Here is a 21,403-nt window from a genome sequence, read left to right on the forward strand (position 1 = left end):
AGATGAAAATATTATCATAAATCCAACACCATGGAATTCACCGGGCATTATGGTGAAGGGGTGGAATTAATTAAATAGACATTTAACTTGAGATCTTAATGAACACAATTATGTAATTACAGTTAGTGAAATGCCGGATGCATGTAAAACTAAGAGAATTGGTTATTCAGAGAATTTCGGATACTTGGGACTCACCCGGCTATGTAGCCAAGAAGATGGGTGATAAGGTGTAATATGAACCAGTATCAATTATGACTCTTCAATATTTATCATTTAATGTGAATTAATTAATAGCTCATGCATATTCTTGTTATGGTGATCTCCTGCTACCAAGTCGTATGGCGTGTTATATATCATGATGCCCAGTGGATGGAATAATGTCCCCTGTCAATTCCAGGTAAGGAGGGCCTTCCTCGTTAGAGATCGTGTGGGGATATATTGTGGTCCGAGGTTGGGTGGTAAAGCCCTTGACAATGTTTCACCTCTCTCAAGAGGTTGGATATGTGTCAGTCAGAGATAAGCCATGCATTCAATTGTTTATCGGAAATAGGTATTATCATTTTTTTTTATGAGGTAAGATTAAATTGAAGTATTTCATTGTTATCATCATTTTACTTTCATGTATATGAATATTGAATATAATTATTTCTCTAATCTTGAAAAACTATCACAGATAAGTAATCAGAAGGAAAAGAAATATGAAGCCCTAATTGATTGGGTGACAGCTGGAACCTTAAATGATAGAATGGTATTGAAAGCCCTACTTGAATCCGTTGTCGCGGAAGCCCTAATTTGAATCCGTAGTTGCAAAAGCCCTAAAATTAATCTGTGGTATTGGAATCCCTAAGTGAGATAGCGGTATCAGAAGCCCTAAATGAACCAAAGGTAAACAATGCCCTAATTGATACAGTGGTATGTGATGCCCTAATTTAGAATAATAGCAATATTTAATTTGATTTTAAGATAGCGGTTTTTTTAGATGATAGTTGTCATATGAAATTGTTGTAGTGTATTTGTGGACTAAGCCGGGTGGTTGCAGAAGCATCCCTAGTTTGATTCGAACTTAGTTTTCTGAGGTATGTGGTTTTCAATTTCTGTAGTAATTTCATTTGATGGTAATTCAAGTTTTAGTTAAGAAATTTTTGTATAACTATTTTTAACAGTAAATCTTATCTACCTTCCTATGAAATCGAAGTTATAACTGTATTCTATGCTTATGTTGAATGATAAATTAGACACGGATAACCGGATGTTACAAATAAGGGCAAGGTGTACAATGTGGTTTTCCGAATAAAGACAAGGTGCATTGTGTGATTTTTTGTTTGAAGTGGGTTAAAGTGTAGTGTGATTTTTGGTTTGAAGTGGGTTAAGGTGCATAGTGTGATTTTTGGTTTGAAGTGGGTTAGTACGCTTGGTCAAGATCGTCTCTTTGCTAGATTTGCTCAAGAATTCGGGGACTTATTGGGTCAAGATGTTATGGAACCTTTAAACAAATCCATCAAAATTGAAATGATTTAGAGAATTGATAACAAAGTAAAGGACTGAAACACTCCTAAAATAATAGATTACAAAAAACCTTTCCATAATGGAAATGATTGACAACTCAAACATAAAGAAACAAATAAAGTTTCTAAATACTGACATAACTGACCATTATACTAAATATAACTATAATTTTAATCTACCACACAAATGTAATAAGCCCTGTTGGCTCTCAAACAATTTGTGCTAAAGAATTGATTTCTTTTTTGTTTTTTGAGGTTTTGCAACTTTTGATAACAATATAGCAGCAAAATAGAAGATTTTGCAATAATAATTTCAACTCAAATATTTGGATATTACATAGAGAATATACAACTGAAATTTCCAGATTTTAATGTCAACTTAGATACTAAGTATTTTCACAAAATACCAACAACACAATTGATAAAATACCCCCTATTATCTAAACCAACAATACGTAGAAAAATTAGAAGCTACAATCCATGAACTTACAAGTAAAACATTCCTTGAAACCATTTGAAATGAAGACTATTGGCAGCAAAAGAACTCTTCAACAAAAAAATGCAGTTGCACATATGGAAGATGCTACTCCCAAAGTGTAGATAGAAAATAACACCCAATGACAAATATAAATGGGTGCTCAACCACTCCAAATAAACAAGCACACAATTTGATATAACAATTCTGGCGAATCCCTTCACAAATTCTAGAACAACCTCCGATAGTAAGAAAAATTAAACTTATCCTTAGCAACAGTTAATGCAGTAGGAGAAATGACAAATCATATACCTCGGCACAATTTGCCATGCAATCTCAGAATAATTCTTAGAATTGAATCTACAATATGTTAGTAGTAGATTCCAAACCCTTATACTTCACCAAGGGCACAAAGTTTTAGAACTTCAAAAGTGTCACAAAGACAACAAGAGAAAAATAAATATTCAATCAGATGCCTTTCCCATCAAATGGCCTCATATTTATAATCTCCAAATGGCACAAGTTTCCCAAATGGACTTCACTTAAGAAGCTTCCTCATCACAACATTAGAATATAATAAAGTGTCATTTTAATATAATTTAATAATTGCTTTTGGCTCTCAAAAATGACCTTTTCCACCATAACATAATATTTTGACATATTGTTTCTTGTACACATGATTTAAAAAATTTCGACCCAGTTCTGACAAGCTATCATACGGAGGTGATCAACATACAACAGCAACAAAAATAGAAACCTCAACATATTTAAATGAATAATAATAATAATTCACCCGTCTTGCAAAACCAATTGAAGAAGCATCAAAATCGAAATCTGACAACACCAGAGTGATCCAAGTGAAAAAGGGCGATGAATGAACCTGACGGGATAACTTACTATAAATAGATGCTCCCTTGAAGATTCTTAAAGCTCAAACTAAAAGCCCAAAATAAAAACTGAGAGCATCACTCAACTCCTCTAACTCAACTAAGGTCATCAAAACCAATAGGTTGACATACTATAAAGAGTAAGTCCCTCAAACGGAGCCAAAACACACCATAGGTTGTTGGAAAGCCTAGAACTCCACAACTAAGACCCTCAAATCCCACTATCAACTCACAAGGGTCGCAATTGTGAATTGACCAAGCCAACTACAAGAATCCACTAAAAATGGGAACATTACAGTCCTCCCTCCCTAAGATTGCTTGTCCCCAGGAGAAAAATGAACATCACAGTCCACCTGGATCCCAAGGGTAGAACTACATACTGTCCCTATTGTGTACAAGCAACTCCTATAGCATTAGCGCCCAAATAATTGATATCAATGACAGAATCACCTGGAAATTAACTGAAGGCATTGATGGCAGTAACAACTCATCAGAACTCAATCCAGCTGAAAAACCAACTCTGTCAACATTTAAGTCCCTATCAAACTGACACTCACACCCAACTACACTGTGAAGATGATAATGACCATAAGTACCTGAATCACTATCACCAATTCCAACCTCTAATAAATTATCCTGGGTGTGGAGATACCACAAGTGGTCTAACATGCAGCTATCGATCCCATCTGCCAAAGATGGTGCTAAATTGGAGCCAACCCACACTAACATGAAACCAAATCCTCTACCTATGGGTCAAAAGAGAGGTGATGAGCACTACGTCTAATGCTGATAAAAACTCCCAATCTTTGTCAAGGGCTCATCAATATCAAACTAGGAATCAAGACACAACTCCAATCTCTGACTCTGAACTACTGGTCAGGCAAGATCCTGGGTAACTCTCTCACCAAAGCCGACCACAAGATCCATGTGGGGAAGTATCAAAGACAAAGTTTCTACAATCTTTTCCACAAACCTCTGAATAGCAGGAGAGCTACGGATGCAAGTACCCTTAGACCCTCTGTATGAATCCTCCCACACGTTCGAGTTCTCCAAAAGATACTCCATGAAACACTTTGTGCAGCAGAAATTATATGTGGAAGCATCAACCTGCTACCCCACAACCAGCAGTTGATCCCTCTAAAAATGTGGCCCAACCAGAACCACACTGCAATCCTCAACTGATGCTCTCACCTCCTTCGTACCTACTGCACCCATATACTGGACGAATGTGTCGACCACATCATATCGTCCATCATCCACAATTGTAGAAGCAAACCCACTACCAACCACAATATGCAGTTGAACAAGATCTGGGGTTGGTGTCAGTTATACTTGCTCTAACTCCATGGTAACCTCATCCAACTGTGATTGTGACTCCAAAAAAGCCAACTAAGTACACTAAAGAGAGTCCAAAATCACCTCAAGCTCTTGGGTGAGCTCAGCCACCTCCTCCTCTTTCCCTAACAATGTTTCATTACAAGTGCTAGCTCACTCCAGTAGGTAATCTTTGTCAGTAACTAACCGAGTAACTATGCTTCAAGATCCTGACAGCCTCTTGAAGTGCATCAACATCTACTAGGGAAAGATTACTATCATCGTGCTCTTTTGACATAAGAGGACCCCAACCAGATGTAGCTAGCATCTAACAGATAGCATTATAATGCTCACGAGCAAAAGAAATGTCACTCTCACTCACCTTTAGCTGACTGGTCACATGATACCTTTGTAACCCCCGCCTCTTATGCAAGCCTCTTGTCTCACTAATTGCACTGTGATAGGAAATCAAATTAGGACTACTCACCACAAGATTGCTCACTACTTGTGTGCTACTGTCCTCGCACACATCTGCAATTGAGGTACAACTACTTGATACCTCAACTGACACCTCCTTTAAAGAAGCAGAAGTCCTCGTTGTATCACTCCTAGCTTGACTCTATTTCCTCAACGGAAAGTCCCTGAAAATCCTTATCCTAGGACCCATTCAAAACCTCCTCGAAATCATCATACCATAACTGGCAAAGGGTATCATGCCCAATGCAGCTCATAGCATCATCAAATGGATCATCAGATGTATCCATGCTATCTACATCCATATCTCCTAATAAAGTCTCAGCTGCCAACACCTAACTTTGCACACATGACTCAACACCAAGTTGTAAATCAATAATGCTAGAGCATAAGCCAACACCCATTGACTCCACTATAACACCCAAATCACCAACATCGCAGTTGGGTGACTCCATACATGCATCAATCCCATCTAAGGAAGCAGCTCCCTTTTGTATTGGAGCAACACTACAACAACTGACATATAAATCTCCAATAATAATCTCCTCACTGAGAGAACCTGAACTATTAGTGGTAACAAATGTATCAATTGTCTCTACACTAACTACAGCAACAACTCTAGGAGCCTCAACCTACTGAAGCTCAATGCCACTTCCTCCGATGCCACTGACACAACCACCTATCCCGGTGAGATAAGTCCATCATCAACACTACAGATAAGACTAGCATATTTTGTCCTAATATAGGTCCAACCACATCATGGATACCTGTCGAGAAAAACTCAAGCCTCCTTCATGCCTACTTTCTAAAGGCCAAGACCATATACCTCGCTGCCCTCTCAACCGTCTCTGGATTCAACAAGCCCTCAAGGCATTTATCTTCCTACTATCTTCTCACTACTCTGCTAGCTCCTTGAACTATTAGGCCTCCTGAATCTATTCATAGCTGGAAAAAGATAGTGTTGGTCACTCCCAAAACAACAACTGATTCAAAATAAAAATAACTTTCCTACAACACATGATGGCAGGAAACCGCTCTGATACCACTGTAATAGCCCAATCAATTATAGCTTAGACAGACTCCAATTTTCCTTACTAAAGAATGTTTGGCATTTCATTGAACACTTGGCAAGCAGCTCTGACTATTCTAGTTATGCAACAATGAATTGAAACTATAATGGAATTTGTAGCATATAATTCATATACCACTATGAAACAGATCTGAACTTGCACATTGTGATTTTTCACTTCACAATAATACCATAATTCTAGAATTGAATTTCAAACATCATGTAATTTTATTTACTTATATGCATTGAAATAAAGACAGATTATATTTGACTATTTTAGAACTTGTAGCTTGATTTGATAGCTCAAGGCTCCAGGCTGAAGATCGATTTCTCCCAAAAAGCCTAGAATGGTTGCTGCTGAACTTCTTTGACAGTCACAGTAGGCAAAATAGGGCATGTGTTGCCTTTAATTCTGATCGCACCTTCCAGAACATTAACGCAAGCCTCATGCAATGAAGTGCAGGTCCTCTATTTGCAATCGCAGCCCAACCGAAAATGAACACAGGTCTCCTAATCCAATTTGTAGACTTGTTTACTTGAACGCAGGACCCTGTTAGATTGTTGCAGCCTCCTTATGGTCTGATGCCACACTGAAATTCCAATCGCTAGACTTCAAACTAATAATGCAGGCCAGTATTATTAAATGCGGGCCCTGAAAACTCTAACACTGGCAGATATGACTGATCACAGAAATGTAAACTGCCCCAAATGCTAGTACTCCAGGTGTTTGCTGCCTTACACAAGCCAATTGATCTCTTCCAAGAGATTGTTTAATTGATTCCTCTTCAGTCAACTTCTTCAGAATCAATTGTAGACAACTCCAGCCTATGCAGTTTCTCAAGAATTCTCAGTACAGAACCCCTAATAGATAGCAAGAATATGATTTCAACTCCCCTCAATCTCTCAGCACAATTATATTCTCCAAAGCAACAGTGGTACAAAAATGGAGATAATACATCTAGAATAATTCTCAGTCTTAACCCTTATACTTCAGCAAGGGCAAAATTCAGAACCTCAGAAAAAGCCACAAAGGCAACAAAGCAAATAAATATTCAAGGGTATGTCTTTCCCATCAAATGGCCTCATATTTATAATCCCCAAATGGCACAAGTTTCCCAGATGAACTTCGCTTAAGAAGCTTCCTCATCACAACATTAGAATATAATAAAGTACCATTATAATATAAATTATTAATTGCTTTTGACTCCAAAAAATGAACTTTTCTGCCATAACATAATATTTTGACATAAAAGGCCACTGTTTCTTGTACCCACGTTTAAAACTTTTCGATCTGGTTTCAATGAGCTATGATGCTGAAGTTATCAACATACAACAACAAAAATAGCAACTTCAACATATTTAGATGAATAATAATAATTCACCCATCTTGCGAAAACAATTGAAGAAGCATCAAAATCGAAATCTAACACTAGAGTGATCCTAATGAAGAAAGACGATGAATGAGCCTAACGGGGGGGGGGGGGGGGTGACTTACTATAAATAGGCACTACCTCGAAGATTCTTGTAGCCCAAACCAGAAGCCCAAAATAAAAACTGAGAGCACCACTCAACTCCTCTAATTCAACTTAGCTCATCGGAACCAACACTTTGACTTACTATAAATAATAAGTCCCTCAAACAAAGCCAAAGTACACCACAGGCTGCTTGAAAGCCTAGAACCCCACAACTAAGACCCTCAAAATCCACTATTAGCTCACGAGGGTCGCAATGGTGAACCGACCAAGCCAACTGCAGAAACCTGCTAAAAATGGGGAGATTACAACAAAATATCAATGACGCCTCGTCAAGATTGTCTGTTTGCTAGCTTTGTTCAAGAACTTTGGAACTTATTAGGGAAGGATGTTATGAAACCTTTACATGAATTTGTCAAACATGAAATGATTTAGATAATCACTGTACAGTGAATGAGCAAAAGACTCTTTAATAAAAGATTACAAAAGAACTTCCCATAAAAGAAACGATTGACAATTCGAAAAGAAAACTATTTAGAAAGAAACAAAGAAAGTTTCTAAATACTGACTTAGAGACATTAATGATCATTAAATTAAATTATTGAATATTATTTTAATACCCTCCCTTAAATATTACTGCCACTTAAATAATATAATTCAGTAATCAAACTGTAAAGTTTTGTTCTGTGATGATATTTCAATTTTCAACATTTTCATTTCCTATCATCCACTTTCAGTTTTTCCCTTCTTATTCATATGCACTCTAATTACATTCTAAGCATCCTCCTAAATACACCAATGATGTTCTCTACAAATAAATAATAAATCAATACATAATTGTAGACTAAGCACTCACATATAGAATGTCAGCGCTAAATTTACTAGATTGTTCTCGGGTTGTTTGAGTACTTACATTGCAAGAAATTTTCCATCCAATGAAACACTGAAGGTGTTAATGGCATCCTTCTCAAATGTCCGAGCCCCAACCTTCCTCCAGGTATTCATTTCCCAATATGCAATAAGGCCTTTGCCACCTATAAAACAGATCTTTGGTATGAATATAAACAGCAGTAGGACAGATGCCTAAAAACAATATTTAGATAATATATAATATCTCCTAGGTCCCACCTTGGTTTACCGCAGTGAATAGCAATGGTTTTGCATCATCACGTGAAAACCTACTGAATGCAATCCTTTCACCCTGAGTAAACAAAGTGGGCAAGGCATTGAATTATGATAAACACAAGAAAATATTATGCCACAGTAATTCAGAGGAAAAAAGTCAAAATATCTGAACCATGTCCACTGGTAATGAGGCTGCTAGAGTCGAAGTTTTAAGGTTCCAAATTCTACAAGGCCCGCCATCTTCTGTGGATGCAAGAAAAGTGCCATCTGAGCTGTGGTGAAGCAAGAAATTTCACCAATCATTTCTAGGTGCATTATTTATATGTACGTAGACAAGGAAATCAAATCTGAAATCCCAATTGAAAATATATAATGTCCTTGTTTACAATAATTGCATAATGTCCTTGTTTACAATAATTGCATAATCTTTGAGAGGTCCTTTATACCTGAAGTCCAGATCCCTGATAGATCTATGAACCTCAGGTTGATCAAGCACAATATTTAAACTTGGCCACTCAAAAACCCTCAAGTGCCCATCATCCTGCAACACAAAATAAGTTTGTTATCACTCCAGGTACACTAAAAAATAGAGAAAAAATAATCATTCATCATTTAGAGAAATAGTTCAACAAACTTGGTGATTTACCTGCTGACTTGCAATAAGTTGTGAAACAGACCATAATGAGTTGCAGGCAAGTTTTCACCAAGTGATCTTTACAAATTACAAGTGCTTGCGGACCAATTCAACAAAATTAATAACCAGATTTTGACAGGTAAGTAATTCTTTGTTTTTATTTTCTGATTTCTGTTTCCATTTTTTTACTTCCACTCTAAGATCTTACTATTTCAATCTCTTTTTCATCAGTTCCTTTTTAAGAACTATTATTTACATCATACAGAGATAGGAATGGTGGTGTGAAATCTTCATGGCTTGTGGATAAAAGGCACCACATGCTTCAAATTTCACCTTGCATGGATCCCTGGGCAAGATAAGTGTGCAGAATTAACAGTAACATCAAATCTAATATTTATTTTAAAATACTTATTATTCCTCAGGTTCTAGCAAAATATGCACAAGCAAACAATGAAAAATGGTGGGATATATCTTGCCCACAATAGAGAGTGATATTAAAAGCAACGATAAACAATAGATACAGCATTAGGGATGGTCCACTGACCGCTTATTTTGAGCTAGGAAAAGATAACAAAATAGTGACAACTTGACAAATCAGCAATGACCAGTGGTGTACAAAGAAGAGCTAACTGTGGAAACACAAGGGAAGTCATAGAATTGATCTTTTGATGTGTAAATGCTCAATGACCTAATCAAGTTCTAATGATGTACAACTGCTTTGATCTCAAATCCAATGTCTGCAAGGCCATTTTTCTGAAACTGGGGATATGTGTAGACCACAGGGTTATCCTCCACAGGTCTGTAATTGTGAAAAGGGGAATGGACATGAGTGACTAGAAGAATCTAAACCTGACAGTTTTCAATGAAATGATTGAGAAGGAGTTGAACACTCACCATTACTCTATAAGTACAATATCAATGATTTCAAATGGATTTGTCAGGCATGCCTCAACAGTTGTAAGGCAAGTGCAGTGGCAAGCAAGACAAAAGCATTGAAGAAATTCTTTCAAGTACAAAGAAGAGAAACATCTCTATGAGACATCTAAAGAATTGTTATCTGTGAAGGGAATAAAGCAGCAATCTTTTCCCAGGGTATTTTTTCTGCCCACTGAAGAATCTAACATGTAACAGTGAGGATGTTGAAAATTCTTGCACTTTATTTTTATTCTTTTCCCATTATTTTCACTTCACATTCAGCACTTCTCCATTTAAAAACTCAATTATCAGTACTCCTCAACAAGATATCCCCCACCTTTTTAGCTTTGTCCCCTGTAGGAGACGTCTCCAGGACACGTAGATGCCTAGGAAACATCTCCTTCCTGTACCCTTGCTGTGCCAAATTTAGGAAAGTAGATTAGGGGATGACCAAGGATAGCCAGCTGTCCCCTAAAATATATAAGAAAGATTTCAGTGACATTTAAAAGAAAACTTTTAATCTTTCAATGCTTGTTTGGTTTGTGACAAGTCTACTGTGATTTATTTAAAAATATAAAAATAATGTTTTCCGTGAAGGAACTATGTGGATACAAGGTGTTGATTCGGACTTGGTAGCACAGAGTCCGGACTTTGTCCATCCACCCTACCCTATATTGCCACGGGGAACGTGCTCGGAGTGCTACCCCTAATCCCCACAATGAGTATTGCCCCTCAACCCCTTGGGGGTACTGAACTCCCATCATTTTGAAGATTGTAGCTGCGATAGAGATCTTTATCTCTGATTTTATGAAATAGAAATATGACCATTATAATTGTTATGGTCATCTTCAGCTAAAGAAGACATTTGCGATAATATTTGAGATGATATTATATAAAGAGACATGCCATGCATCATGCGTAGAGGCATACGCATGGAAATATAAAGAGTTTTATGTTTAAAATTATAGAGACATTCAATTGTGTAATGATGAGTCTCTATTCTTTATATCTATTGTGTCAAGTTAAAAAATTGTACTTGAACATTTCATGATCAATAAACTGATATTTTTCGTTGTCTAGCTGGGTTTTTCCCCTTCAAGTGGAAGGGTTTTACTAGGATAAATGTTTTGCATCTATTGTTCTTATTTCTGTTCTTGTTTATTGTTGTTTATTAATTATTGGGCAAAACAATAGCACATCAAACTCTTAAGTATAAACAAGTAATACTCTTATGATGATTCATGATCACAAAATCTACAAACATACATCCCCTATTGCAGATTCCTAAATCGTCACAATCAAAACCACAAATAAGGATTATCTTCTTTCATACATTGGACAACATTTTTTTTAAAGCATACATTAGGCACATGTGCATATGTTGCATACACGCTCAAGAATATTCTCATGCATATTCATATGCATAAGTAAGCACATGTTTGCACATACATGCCTAGTTTAAGTTTGTTAGAGTAATGAAGTATTTTCTTATTAATTAAATCATATTGATTTAATTATTAAGTCACTTATTATCTCTAGTTTACTTAAGCTAAACTTTGGGCATATAAAAATTAATTCTTTTATTAATTATTATCATGCAACCTAGGTTTTACCTATTAGGGTTTTGATCTCCTTTTATAAGGATTGATCTCTTTGTAATTTATTCATTCACTTTTGATTATAGAAATTTATTTTTGCTCATCGATAATGTCTCATCTGTGGATCTAGGAATTCCAACCTCCGTAGCTTTTGCTTCTCTCTTTCTGTGATAGGTGTTTGCATGCAGGTGATTCTTGGGAGCTATGGGGTTGAGCTTTCATCAACTTCAACATGGTATTAGAGCTCCAGATCTTCATGCCCCTGTTCTGTTTATGAGAGGTTTGGCTTGGCTTTCAGATTTGTGCCTTTTTTTCAAAGGGTTTCATTTTTCAAGGATTTTTGTATTGGATTTGGGGGGGTCACTGATTTTTTATGCACTTTGAGCCCAAATGGACATCACCATTGAGCTCCCAAAAACCCCTATTTTCATATAAAATTTGTCCAATTTGGACACAATTGGAGTTTGAGGGGAAAAAAATTGCTCCAAGATTGGGCACATTTTCCATCTTTTTTTTAGCACGCAAATCAAGATTTTTTTACTAAACATTTAGATCTTTAGACAAGCAAATTGAGATTTTAGTTTGCAAATCAAGTTTTGGAATGCAAATTGAGACACTTTGGCATGAAAACCGAGGCGTTTGGCACGTATCCCACTGCAGTAATTTTTATATTTTGCTTTTCCAGCTCTTTTTTGACCTACATGTTTTTTGGCTATAACTTGCTCATTCGGATTCTGTCTTTCACAAATGAGATATCGTTGGAAAGTTGATTCCAAGCATGTCATGATGGTGCAGTTTATTTGGACTTTTGATGTTATTTGGTTGCCAGTTTATTTAGTAAAATTCAGAGATTCTATCTTGCACTCTGAGAGACATATCTTGAACATCCAATCTTTGATCTGGGAAATTTTTATATCGTTGGAAAGGTCTTTCTGTACTCTTTCCATTGATGCTAGTTGTTTTTCCAGATTTTGCTCCAAGCATATTTTATTCAGTTTTTTGTTTTTTTGCATTTTGGTGGATATCTTGCTTGTTTCAGGTTCAGGGATCAATTTTGTTACTTCAAATGATTCATCATGGGTTGTACTATCCATTGTACCAACCTTATGTCTCTTTTGGTCTATTTAGACATCATTTGTATGCATTTTTTGCAAATGCACTGAGATAAAGTGTCACTCTATTGCATTTTGGGATCTTGCACATCTTTGTGTTTTGTTGTACTCGCACTACATTATAAAGTGCCTTGCGGGGTTTCATGTTGGCCATATTCACCATCTTCCTTTGTCAAGTGAGTGTTCCTTCCACGACATTAGCCTCATGATGTGTCAATGACAAGTGCCATTATAAGTGCTTGTACTTATTTTGCACCCTTGATGTTGCTAGTTCTTCTTTCTGCAGGAGATATTGCATTCAGTTTCAATGTTCATGTCTTACCTCTTAGCATTATAGGGGTGTTGTGTTGCTTTCTTGGTTCAATGGAGTGAGCTATGTATTTAGTAATTGATCCTATGTAATAGGCGATTGCAGTGGCTAGATACCTATGCATTTCGGTGAGATGGATCATTTACCATATAGGCATTTTTTCATTCCTATTTTTGGAGGCCATGAAGATACCTTTCATCTTCGATTGATCAACTCTTCAGACTTGCTCTTCTCTACCTAGTCATGTTCTATAGAGTGGAGGTTATTCAGATGAACAGCTTGGCAATGTTTGCAGCTTCATGCTTTAGTGGTGTTCTTCATGATCATCTTTTGTTCCTATCTTCTAAGACATTCCCTAGTTTGGAGGCTTCTCCAATCCTTCACTAGTTCTTTTTAGCATTATTTCCATCTCTTTTTGGAGTAGGTTTTTTCCCATGTGGTTTACTCTATTTCTCTTTTCAGAGATTTGGATGTGCTTGGGTACCTCATCAGGCCTTGTTGTCGGGACCCAAATTTACTTTCAGTATTAGTTTCTAGGTTTTTAGCTACTTCCTAAATTTATCTTAAGGGGAGGTGTTAAAGTAATAAAGTATTTTCTTATTAATTAAATCAATATGATTTAATTATTTACTTATTATCTCTAGTTTACTAAAGCTAAACTTTGGGCATAGAATAATTAATTCTTTTATTAATTATTATCATGCAACCTAGGTTTTACTTGTTAGGGTTTTGGTCTCCTTTTATAAGGATTGATCTCTTTCTAATTTATTCATTCACTTATGATTATAGAAATTTCTCTTTTTGCTCATCAAGAATGTCTCATCTGTGGATCTCGGAGTACTAGCCTCTATAGCTTTTGCTTCTCTCTTTCTGTGGCAGATGTTTGCATGCAGGGGATTCTTGGGAGTTGTGGGGTTGAGCTTTCATCAACCTCAACAAAGTTTACTTAGTTCAGATTAGTTCAGATTAGTTTGCCTCTAACTTCCATATAACTCTAATTTGTCTTTTTAGTTTGAACTAGCTTTTTTTCTGTTTATAGGGGTATTGCTTTCTATAAAAGCAATTAATTTATGCACTATATTGTACCTCTAATTCATTGTTGTGCAATCAATAAACAATTTCAAGGTTGTTGAAGAGTATATTATTTTTGCTTGATCTCTTTTGTGTGATAGTTGTACTTGAAGATGATGCTGGGCTCTTGTGGTTGTTTCATTAACTCATACATGGTATCAAAGCCTGATTCATTAAGCTCTTTCTTTTGTCCTTGAGAGATCCAACCTTAGGTGATTTTTTTGTGCACAATAAGTTGAATTGGACATCACCATCATGTTCATAATGGCCAAAAACATAAAGAGTGCTTAGCAATTTTTCAAATTATGAGAAGTTAAGGAAAAGAATCTTTTTAGTACTCGGGTTGTCTTGAGATCTGTGCCATATTTTCTAAAAAACTCAATCTAAATGTAGGTACAATGATTTTTATTACTGGTTTCTTTAAAAGTCCACAAAATCAATTTAAAAAATATTGTTTCTAGCCTTCATTTTTCCCCAAATTTTTTTAAAAAGGGACCCTATTAAGGTTGAAAATGTTAAATTTAAACCAGGAATATAAGCAGACAAAAAAAACAAAAAAAATTCAAAACACAAGAAACACAGATTTTTATCCTAGGAAAAACCTGTCTGAGGGTGAAAATCCAAGCCCACAATACGATAATGCCTTTGATTATATGATCAAAACAATGCTTCACAAGCTAAGTCAGATGAATGACTTCTTCACATAGTCTGTGATCAGAGAACAAGCATTTACAGAATAAGAATTGCTTCTAAAATATAATGATGACACTTGTGTGAATCATTCAGATCACATACAAAATCTACTACACGGTTATTACAGAAAAAGATATGAGAATCTCCAATTCACCAAGACTACATTGTATTCTCTGCCAAAAAATTCCTAAAGAATTACATAAAACATATATAAAACTACTCCCATAATAATGGCACTCCAAAATATCATCAACTACTAACATGCAAAGGTCACTGAAACTCACAGTACCAAGAACAGAATAGACTATATTATGAAACACCTCCACCTCTGAAAATCCAAAGTCCGCCTGAAATGATTGAAACGTCACCTCATTTAGAAGAAGATCATGCAGAAAGGCTAGAGTCAACATTTACAAACAAAAGCACACAACACCCACAATAGCATACACAAAACCATCACATGAACAGTTACTAATCTTTGTTAAGATAACTCCTTCGAATATCAAGTACGGCGGAAGAAAGCACATGAACACATAATGAAAGAGGCAACTTGAACCCAAGAAGTAATATATCATACCGACATGTAAATGCCAAGTCACCATGAGGAATAGCCAAGTCATCACACATTTGAGCGCTGACCAAATGGATAGGACATGAATAATCTTCAATAAAGGCAAAAGCCAACCACCATGCCCTTTATAGGAACCTGTCCCACTCGCACCTCATCTGCTACTCTGAATACCATAAAACAACAAATGGTAACATAATGATCTTTTACTTCTATGACAAATGAAACAAGCAAGCAACTCTCGATACAACACAAGCAGACACCTCCCCATATGAATCCGCAGATCGATAGCACACGCTTTAACCATGATTAGGAGGGAAGATAGAAAATGTTGCTTTTCGAGCTAGAGAGATAATATAAGACAACAATCTGTGAACTTCGAAACCAGATATAAAGAGGAGTCGTTACTCGGAGAGTATTGGTTATAGGATAAGAATGTCCCTACAACTACATAGAAAATAGAGGACAATAGAAACAACACCATACAAATTTATAAGAAGCTCAATTAGATCTATCTTGCAGCTATTAACTTCAACACTCCCGCTTAGCAAGAGAAAGATCTTCAATTTGCCATCTCGTGACAAGTGCACAAGGATGCAACCAAAATAATATCAACAAAAAATCTCATAATACATTTTCTCAATAAACAATGTTATCTCAGCATAACAACATTCCCCATAGCTACTCCTAGAGGGTGAATCATAAGAGCATAAAAAGAAAGTCATCGACCACACACAAGACTTCCACTATGGATACCCCCAAAGCATGGACCTACCATAGCTACTCCTAGAGGGTGAAACAAAGGACTTCACCTTGAACTTCTCTAGTAAGGAAGAACTCACTAACAAGATATTGCACTTGAACATCTCTCTCAGAGAAGAACTCACTAACGAGGGATTGCACCTCAAACTTCTATCGCAAAGAAGAAATCATTAACAAGGAATTGCACCTCGAACTTCTCGCACAAAGAACTTGTCAACAAGGGATTGAACCTCGAGCTTCTCTTGCAAAGAACTCCTTAACAAGGATTTGCATCTCGAGCACAAAGAACTCATTCGCAAGGGATTGCGCCTCGAACTTCTCTTGCAGAGAAGAACTTATTAATAAAGGATTTCACCTCAGACTTCTCTCGTAGAGAATAACTCATTAACAAGTCTTCATGATGATGTGGCTCTATCAACCTTTTAACCTCCTCGTCCAAGTCTGACTTCCTCTGAATTTTTATGTGCACAATAAGTTGAATTGGGCATCACCATCATGTTCAATGCGGCCAAAAACATAAAGATTGATTATCAATTTGCCAAATTACGAGAAGTTAAGAAAAAGAATCTTTTCAGTACTAGGGCTGTCCTCAGATTTGTGCCATGTTTTCTAAAAAAAATCAATCTACATGTAGGTATAATGATTTTTATTACTGGTTTCAAAAGAAACAAAAAAAACCAAAATCAATTAAAAATTTATTGTTTCTAGCCTTCATTTTTCCCAAAAAAACATTTAAAAAGGACCCTATTAAGGTTGAATATGTTAAATCTAAACTAGAAATATAAGCAAATAAAAAAAGACAAAATTCAAAACACAAGAAACACATTTTTATCCTAGGAAAAATCTCTATCTGAGGGTGAAAACCCAGCCCACAAAATGATAGTGCCTTTTATTATATGATCAAAACAATGCTTCACAAGCTGAATTAGAGGAATGACATCTTCTCATAGTCTATGATCACATAACAAACATTTACAAAATAAGAACTTCTAGAATGTAATGATGACACTAGCGTGAATCATTCATATCACATACAAAATCTACTACATGATGATTACAGAAAAAGATATGAGAATCTCCAATTCACCAAGACTAGATTGTATTCTCTACGCACGGTATTCTTTACCCAATTTTTTTTGAAGAATTACATAACACATTTAAAACTTTTCCCACAATAATGGCAACCTAAAATATCATCACCTACTCACATGCAATTGTCACTGAAACTCACAATACCAAGTGTTAAGTTTTATAAGATCATTTTCTGCAAATGTAATAACACTGCCATTGTGATCAATATATTCCAAATGTAGATTTGAAGTCTTATAAATATGAGAGAATACATATCTCATGAAGAGACATGCCTCTACAGTTAATCATCATTAGACAATAATAATATATTAACAATTTTATACATATATATTTGTCTAAATGATGATTTAGCATCAACAATGTATCTCATGATTGAATCAATCCGACTAAAGCTACAAACTCAACACTCCCTCTTAGCTAGGGTAGATTGTTATAGAACACATTATGCTCTCGAGCTGATGGAGATATATCAGATCAATACAATATTCTTGGAATGGCATATCAACATATATCCATCAACTTAGATGTTATCTTTCAATATAATCCGAAGTATGATTCAACAAAAATTATCAATCATATGATATTCATCATACTTATATTCTTTTGGTATATGCAGTGGCATCAAGTCCTTGATGCCTACCAAAAGAATATGTTATATCTTAAAAAGATGTGCGTTATCTGATCTCGAGCACTTCGGGACAACAACTAAATGTAGACTATCAAATAACATAACAACAAATATAGCACCATTAATGTCATGAATCGATGTTTGATACATGAGAGGAACTACCACAGTATATATTTTAATATATACAGCCCGACCAAGGCATGATTATAAAGTATCAAATAGCATGAGATATCAGTATGTGAAGTAAATCAAATATATGCATATATGTATGTATATATATTTACATATACATGTATATACATATACATACGCATATGTATGTTCCATATATTGATATCAGATCCAACCGAAGCTATTACTTTAACACTCTCTCTTAGCGAGGGAAGATATGATCAATTTCTTAATCTCAATAATCTCATATTTGAGTTTGCATCAAAAATGCATATGCCTTTAAAAATATATAGTATCTGAATTTTGACACATTTCGGTACACAAACCATAGTTGATCAAATAATCAGTCTTGATCTCATGATCTCCAGCTTATCATGATTTACTTATTGTCATGACTTCCAACAGAGTCTGGGACATCAAGTTAATGTTGTCTATCATGACAATAGATCAAGAATACAACACAACAGCCACAGTATCATAATTTTTGGCTCATTCTGGGACAGCAGTTTAATGTTGTTAATCATGATGCATTTTCTTAACATGATTACCGACACATTCCAAGACAACAACTTAATAAAGTCTATCATGATAATATGGTCAAGCTATTGCTAAAATTGTCACCTTATAATAGCGACTTCACACATATATCAAATGAAAGATTGTCACCTCCCATGACATAAATCACAACAGCATCATGTAGTAACTCACATGAGATCCACCATGAACCAAGTCAAGGGGTGGACCAACCATAGCTGCTCCTAAAGTGTGGAACAAGGGTTTTCTTCTAAAACTTCTCTTTCAAGGAATTTCACTTGAAACTTTTCTTGAGGCTCTCTTCGTCAAAGCATGCTTGTCAGACTCCCTCATAATCTGATATTAATCTTTCAATTTTCAAGTGACAATCACTACTTCCTCATGATGTATATAGGTGGAGGCCCATCAAAATCATATAGTCACACGCTTGTGTTTTCTAGATGCCCTCTTAATATCAATCTTGTGAGCTCCTACATTACCTTTGAAGAAGTTTTAGACTCCCTCTTAATGGAAGAACACTCACAATCTCAATCATCAAGAATATTCGCTTCTAGATGACTAATGAAGTCTAGATCACAACTTCTGTAGAGCTGCTGCCATAAGATTGAGTCTGCACAATATTGGATAAAGTACCAACCTTCTTTTTTTGCAAGAACATCCTCACAAATAAAGGAAACGATCAGGGCAAATAATTGTTATGGTAGGATTACAAATAGGAGAGAGACTATAACGAGTACATAAATGTAAAACATAAGAATACTTATTTGCACATGAGGATCCATAGACATTTGAGAAGGGAACATCTCCTTTCTAAACATGGTTCAAGTGGGAACGGAACATTGACTATTATTCCCCCCAACAATGTAAAGTTCCCACTCTTATATCCTCCTCTTTGAAAGAACATTGTTCACAAGAGACTAACTCAAAAAGGTCCACTTCCTCTGAATTAATATGATTAAAATCCTTTAAAGTTAGCTGAAGCTAATCCTCTAGTTGCTTCTTCTGACATGGAAGCATGCATGGTTCCAATCATGGAAGATGTCTTTCTTATTAGTTGAGTTTAGAATATAAATCCCTTCTCAGTGTGCTCCCTCTCATTGGTTGAGCCCTATTGTCTTGACGATTCTTTTTAATCCATGATGCTTCATCCCTTACATATTTTTAATTAAGTTCCTCTAATATTTTTAATTAAGTTCCTCTATGTGCACAAGGATCAATATCAACTTCAATGATTGCAATTGTATAAAATAACAAAAAAATCTCATATTTACAAGCTTGCAATTGTATATATTATTGTAACAATCATCAAGGCTCCTTCACAGTTTCCTCCAACAGTCATTTGGATATGGATTCAGATTTAATATTTGACATAAAACCCCATTTCTAATTCTCCATGGTCACATCAAAGGCTTATGTGCAGAGTGTAATCACTTCGCCCAATGCTTCTTACTCCAATTTCCATTGCATTTGAGATGTGGTAGACAAAGTGTGAGTCAGTGTCTTTAAAATTTTCAACACAAAGTGCAGTCCTAGTATCGCCATTTTTATACGAAAATTTCCAGTTCCATGTGGTTACTTTCCCATGAGCTAATCTAACTGCAATTTCATTCATGATGTGACAATCTGTTGTTGTGATGATTATTTTTCAAGATCCCAACAAACTCTCAACTTTGTATGCTTCATCAAATATAACGAACTCACAGTTATCAGCATACTTTGTTTTCATTCTTATCGAACATACTAAAACAACTGATTCTAGTATTGGTTTTTGTTTTCATTCTTATTGAACATACTAAAACAACTGATTCTCGTATTGGTTCAAGGCACCACAGATTGCAAATATTTGACTCATCATTATCCTTGGCTTGTGGCTTCACTCAAGCTTCCTGATTCTCTACACTATCGACATTCACATTGTCTTACAAATCTCTCCAACATTAACAAAGAAATGAACCACAGTCAACTAGTACCTCCAGTCATGGTGTGCAGCTCCTTATAGCTCCAAACACATTATACGATGTGTGCCCAATTTCTATTCTCTTCTGACTCTCAAACATACTATTCATGAACCGCACTTGGTCTACTATTGTCTCAGATTCGCGACCCCAACCCAACATTCTACCATGTTGGCATCTTCAATATCCTCCATCTTCGATGATAGTTAACTTCACAATCCCAATTCATGGCCTCCATCTACAAATTTTGAATGGCAAAGCCCCACCCCAATTTGCATTCTCTATCTTTGCACTCCACCACAAGGATCGTTTACAGCCCACTGTAGAGTTCCTTCACAGCCCAAGTTCTCCTCTCATAGTGCGGGCTCAACTTGGTAAGTTGGTTTGTAATCCCATCGATGGAGTATATGTACATACTGGAGTATATGTACATACTGAGCCCCTACTATCGAATTTTGGGATGTATTTAATATTGGCAAATAAACATATTACATTATGAATGATCTACCCAATGCCCACACCGAGAATGGGCTTATCCAAGACACAGAATATTCTGCAACTTAAGAAATCGACCCCAATCTTCTAGTTTAGGATTATTATCACCAATTCCATTTTAAAGCTTAAGGAAATAAATCAGTTATTAAGAATTGCTGTTTCATATACGAACTTCATCATCTTTTGATTCTTATGAGCTATCAAACCAATCAAGATATCACCTGGATACAGATCGAGATACTGGAAAACATAAACTTTCACTATTAATATTCTTCTCAAAAATACTTTTTGCAGTTACAGTTACACACGATCACTCTCTCTTCATACCCGATTGATACCCATCTATCAAGCTTCTTACATCCCACTTTTCTGGTTTAGTTTCACGGTGATTGTCTTGAGAGAGTTATTTCTTGCTTGGAGCGCTTCAAATCAATTTACAGCAATTGAGGGTAGTGTCTTGTTCACTGAATATGTTGCATAGTTTTGTATGGTTATCGTCACCAATATTGAAGGAAGTCTACATTTCTTCAAAGTTAAGTATTTC

General features: G+C 35.8%; 1 protein-coding gene across 2 annotated transcripts in view; it reads right to left on the minus strand.

The window, feature by feature from the left end:
• The window catches only part of LOC149555799 (SEC12-like protein 2), a 163,286-nt gene that overhangs the window by 16,849 nt on the left and 125,034 nt on the right, over positions 1 to 21,403 (minus strand). For both annotated transcript variants that reach the window (XM_089829955.1, XM_089829956.1), the window contains exons 4-7: positions 8,768 to 8,862; positions 8,494 to 8,593; positions 8,325 to 8,397; positions 8,110 to 8,230 (exon numbers count right to left, since the gene is read on the minus strand). In XM_089829955.1, coding sequence (XP_089686081.1) covers positions 8,110 to 8,230; positions 8,325 to 8,397; positions 8,494 to 8,593; positions 8,768 to 8,862 — 389 coding nt within the window. The remainder of the gene's footprint in view (positions 1 to 8,109; positions 8,231 to 8,324; positions 8,398 to 8,493; positions 8,594 to 8,767; positions 8,863 to 21,403) is intronic.

Source organism: Cupressus sempervirens, chromosome 5, assembly GCF_028749045.1.
Source record: "Cupressus sempervirens isolate cs-2001-9-10 chromosome 5, ASM2874904v1, whole genome shotgun sequence".
NCBI classification, from domain to species: domain Eukaryota; kingdom Viridiplantae; phylum Streptophyta; class Pinopsida; order Cupressales; family Cupressaceae; genus Cupressus; species Cupressus sempervirens.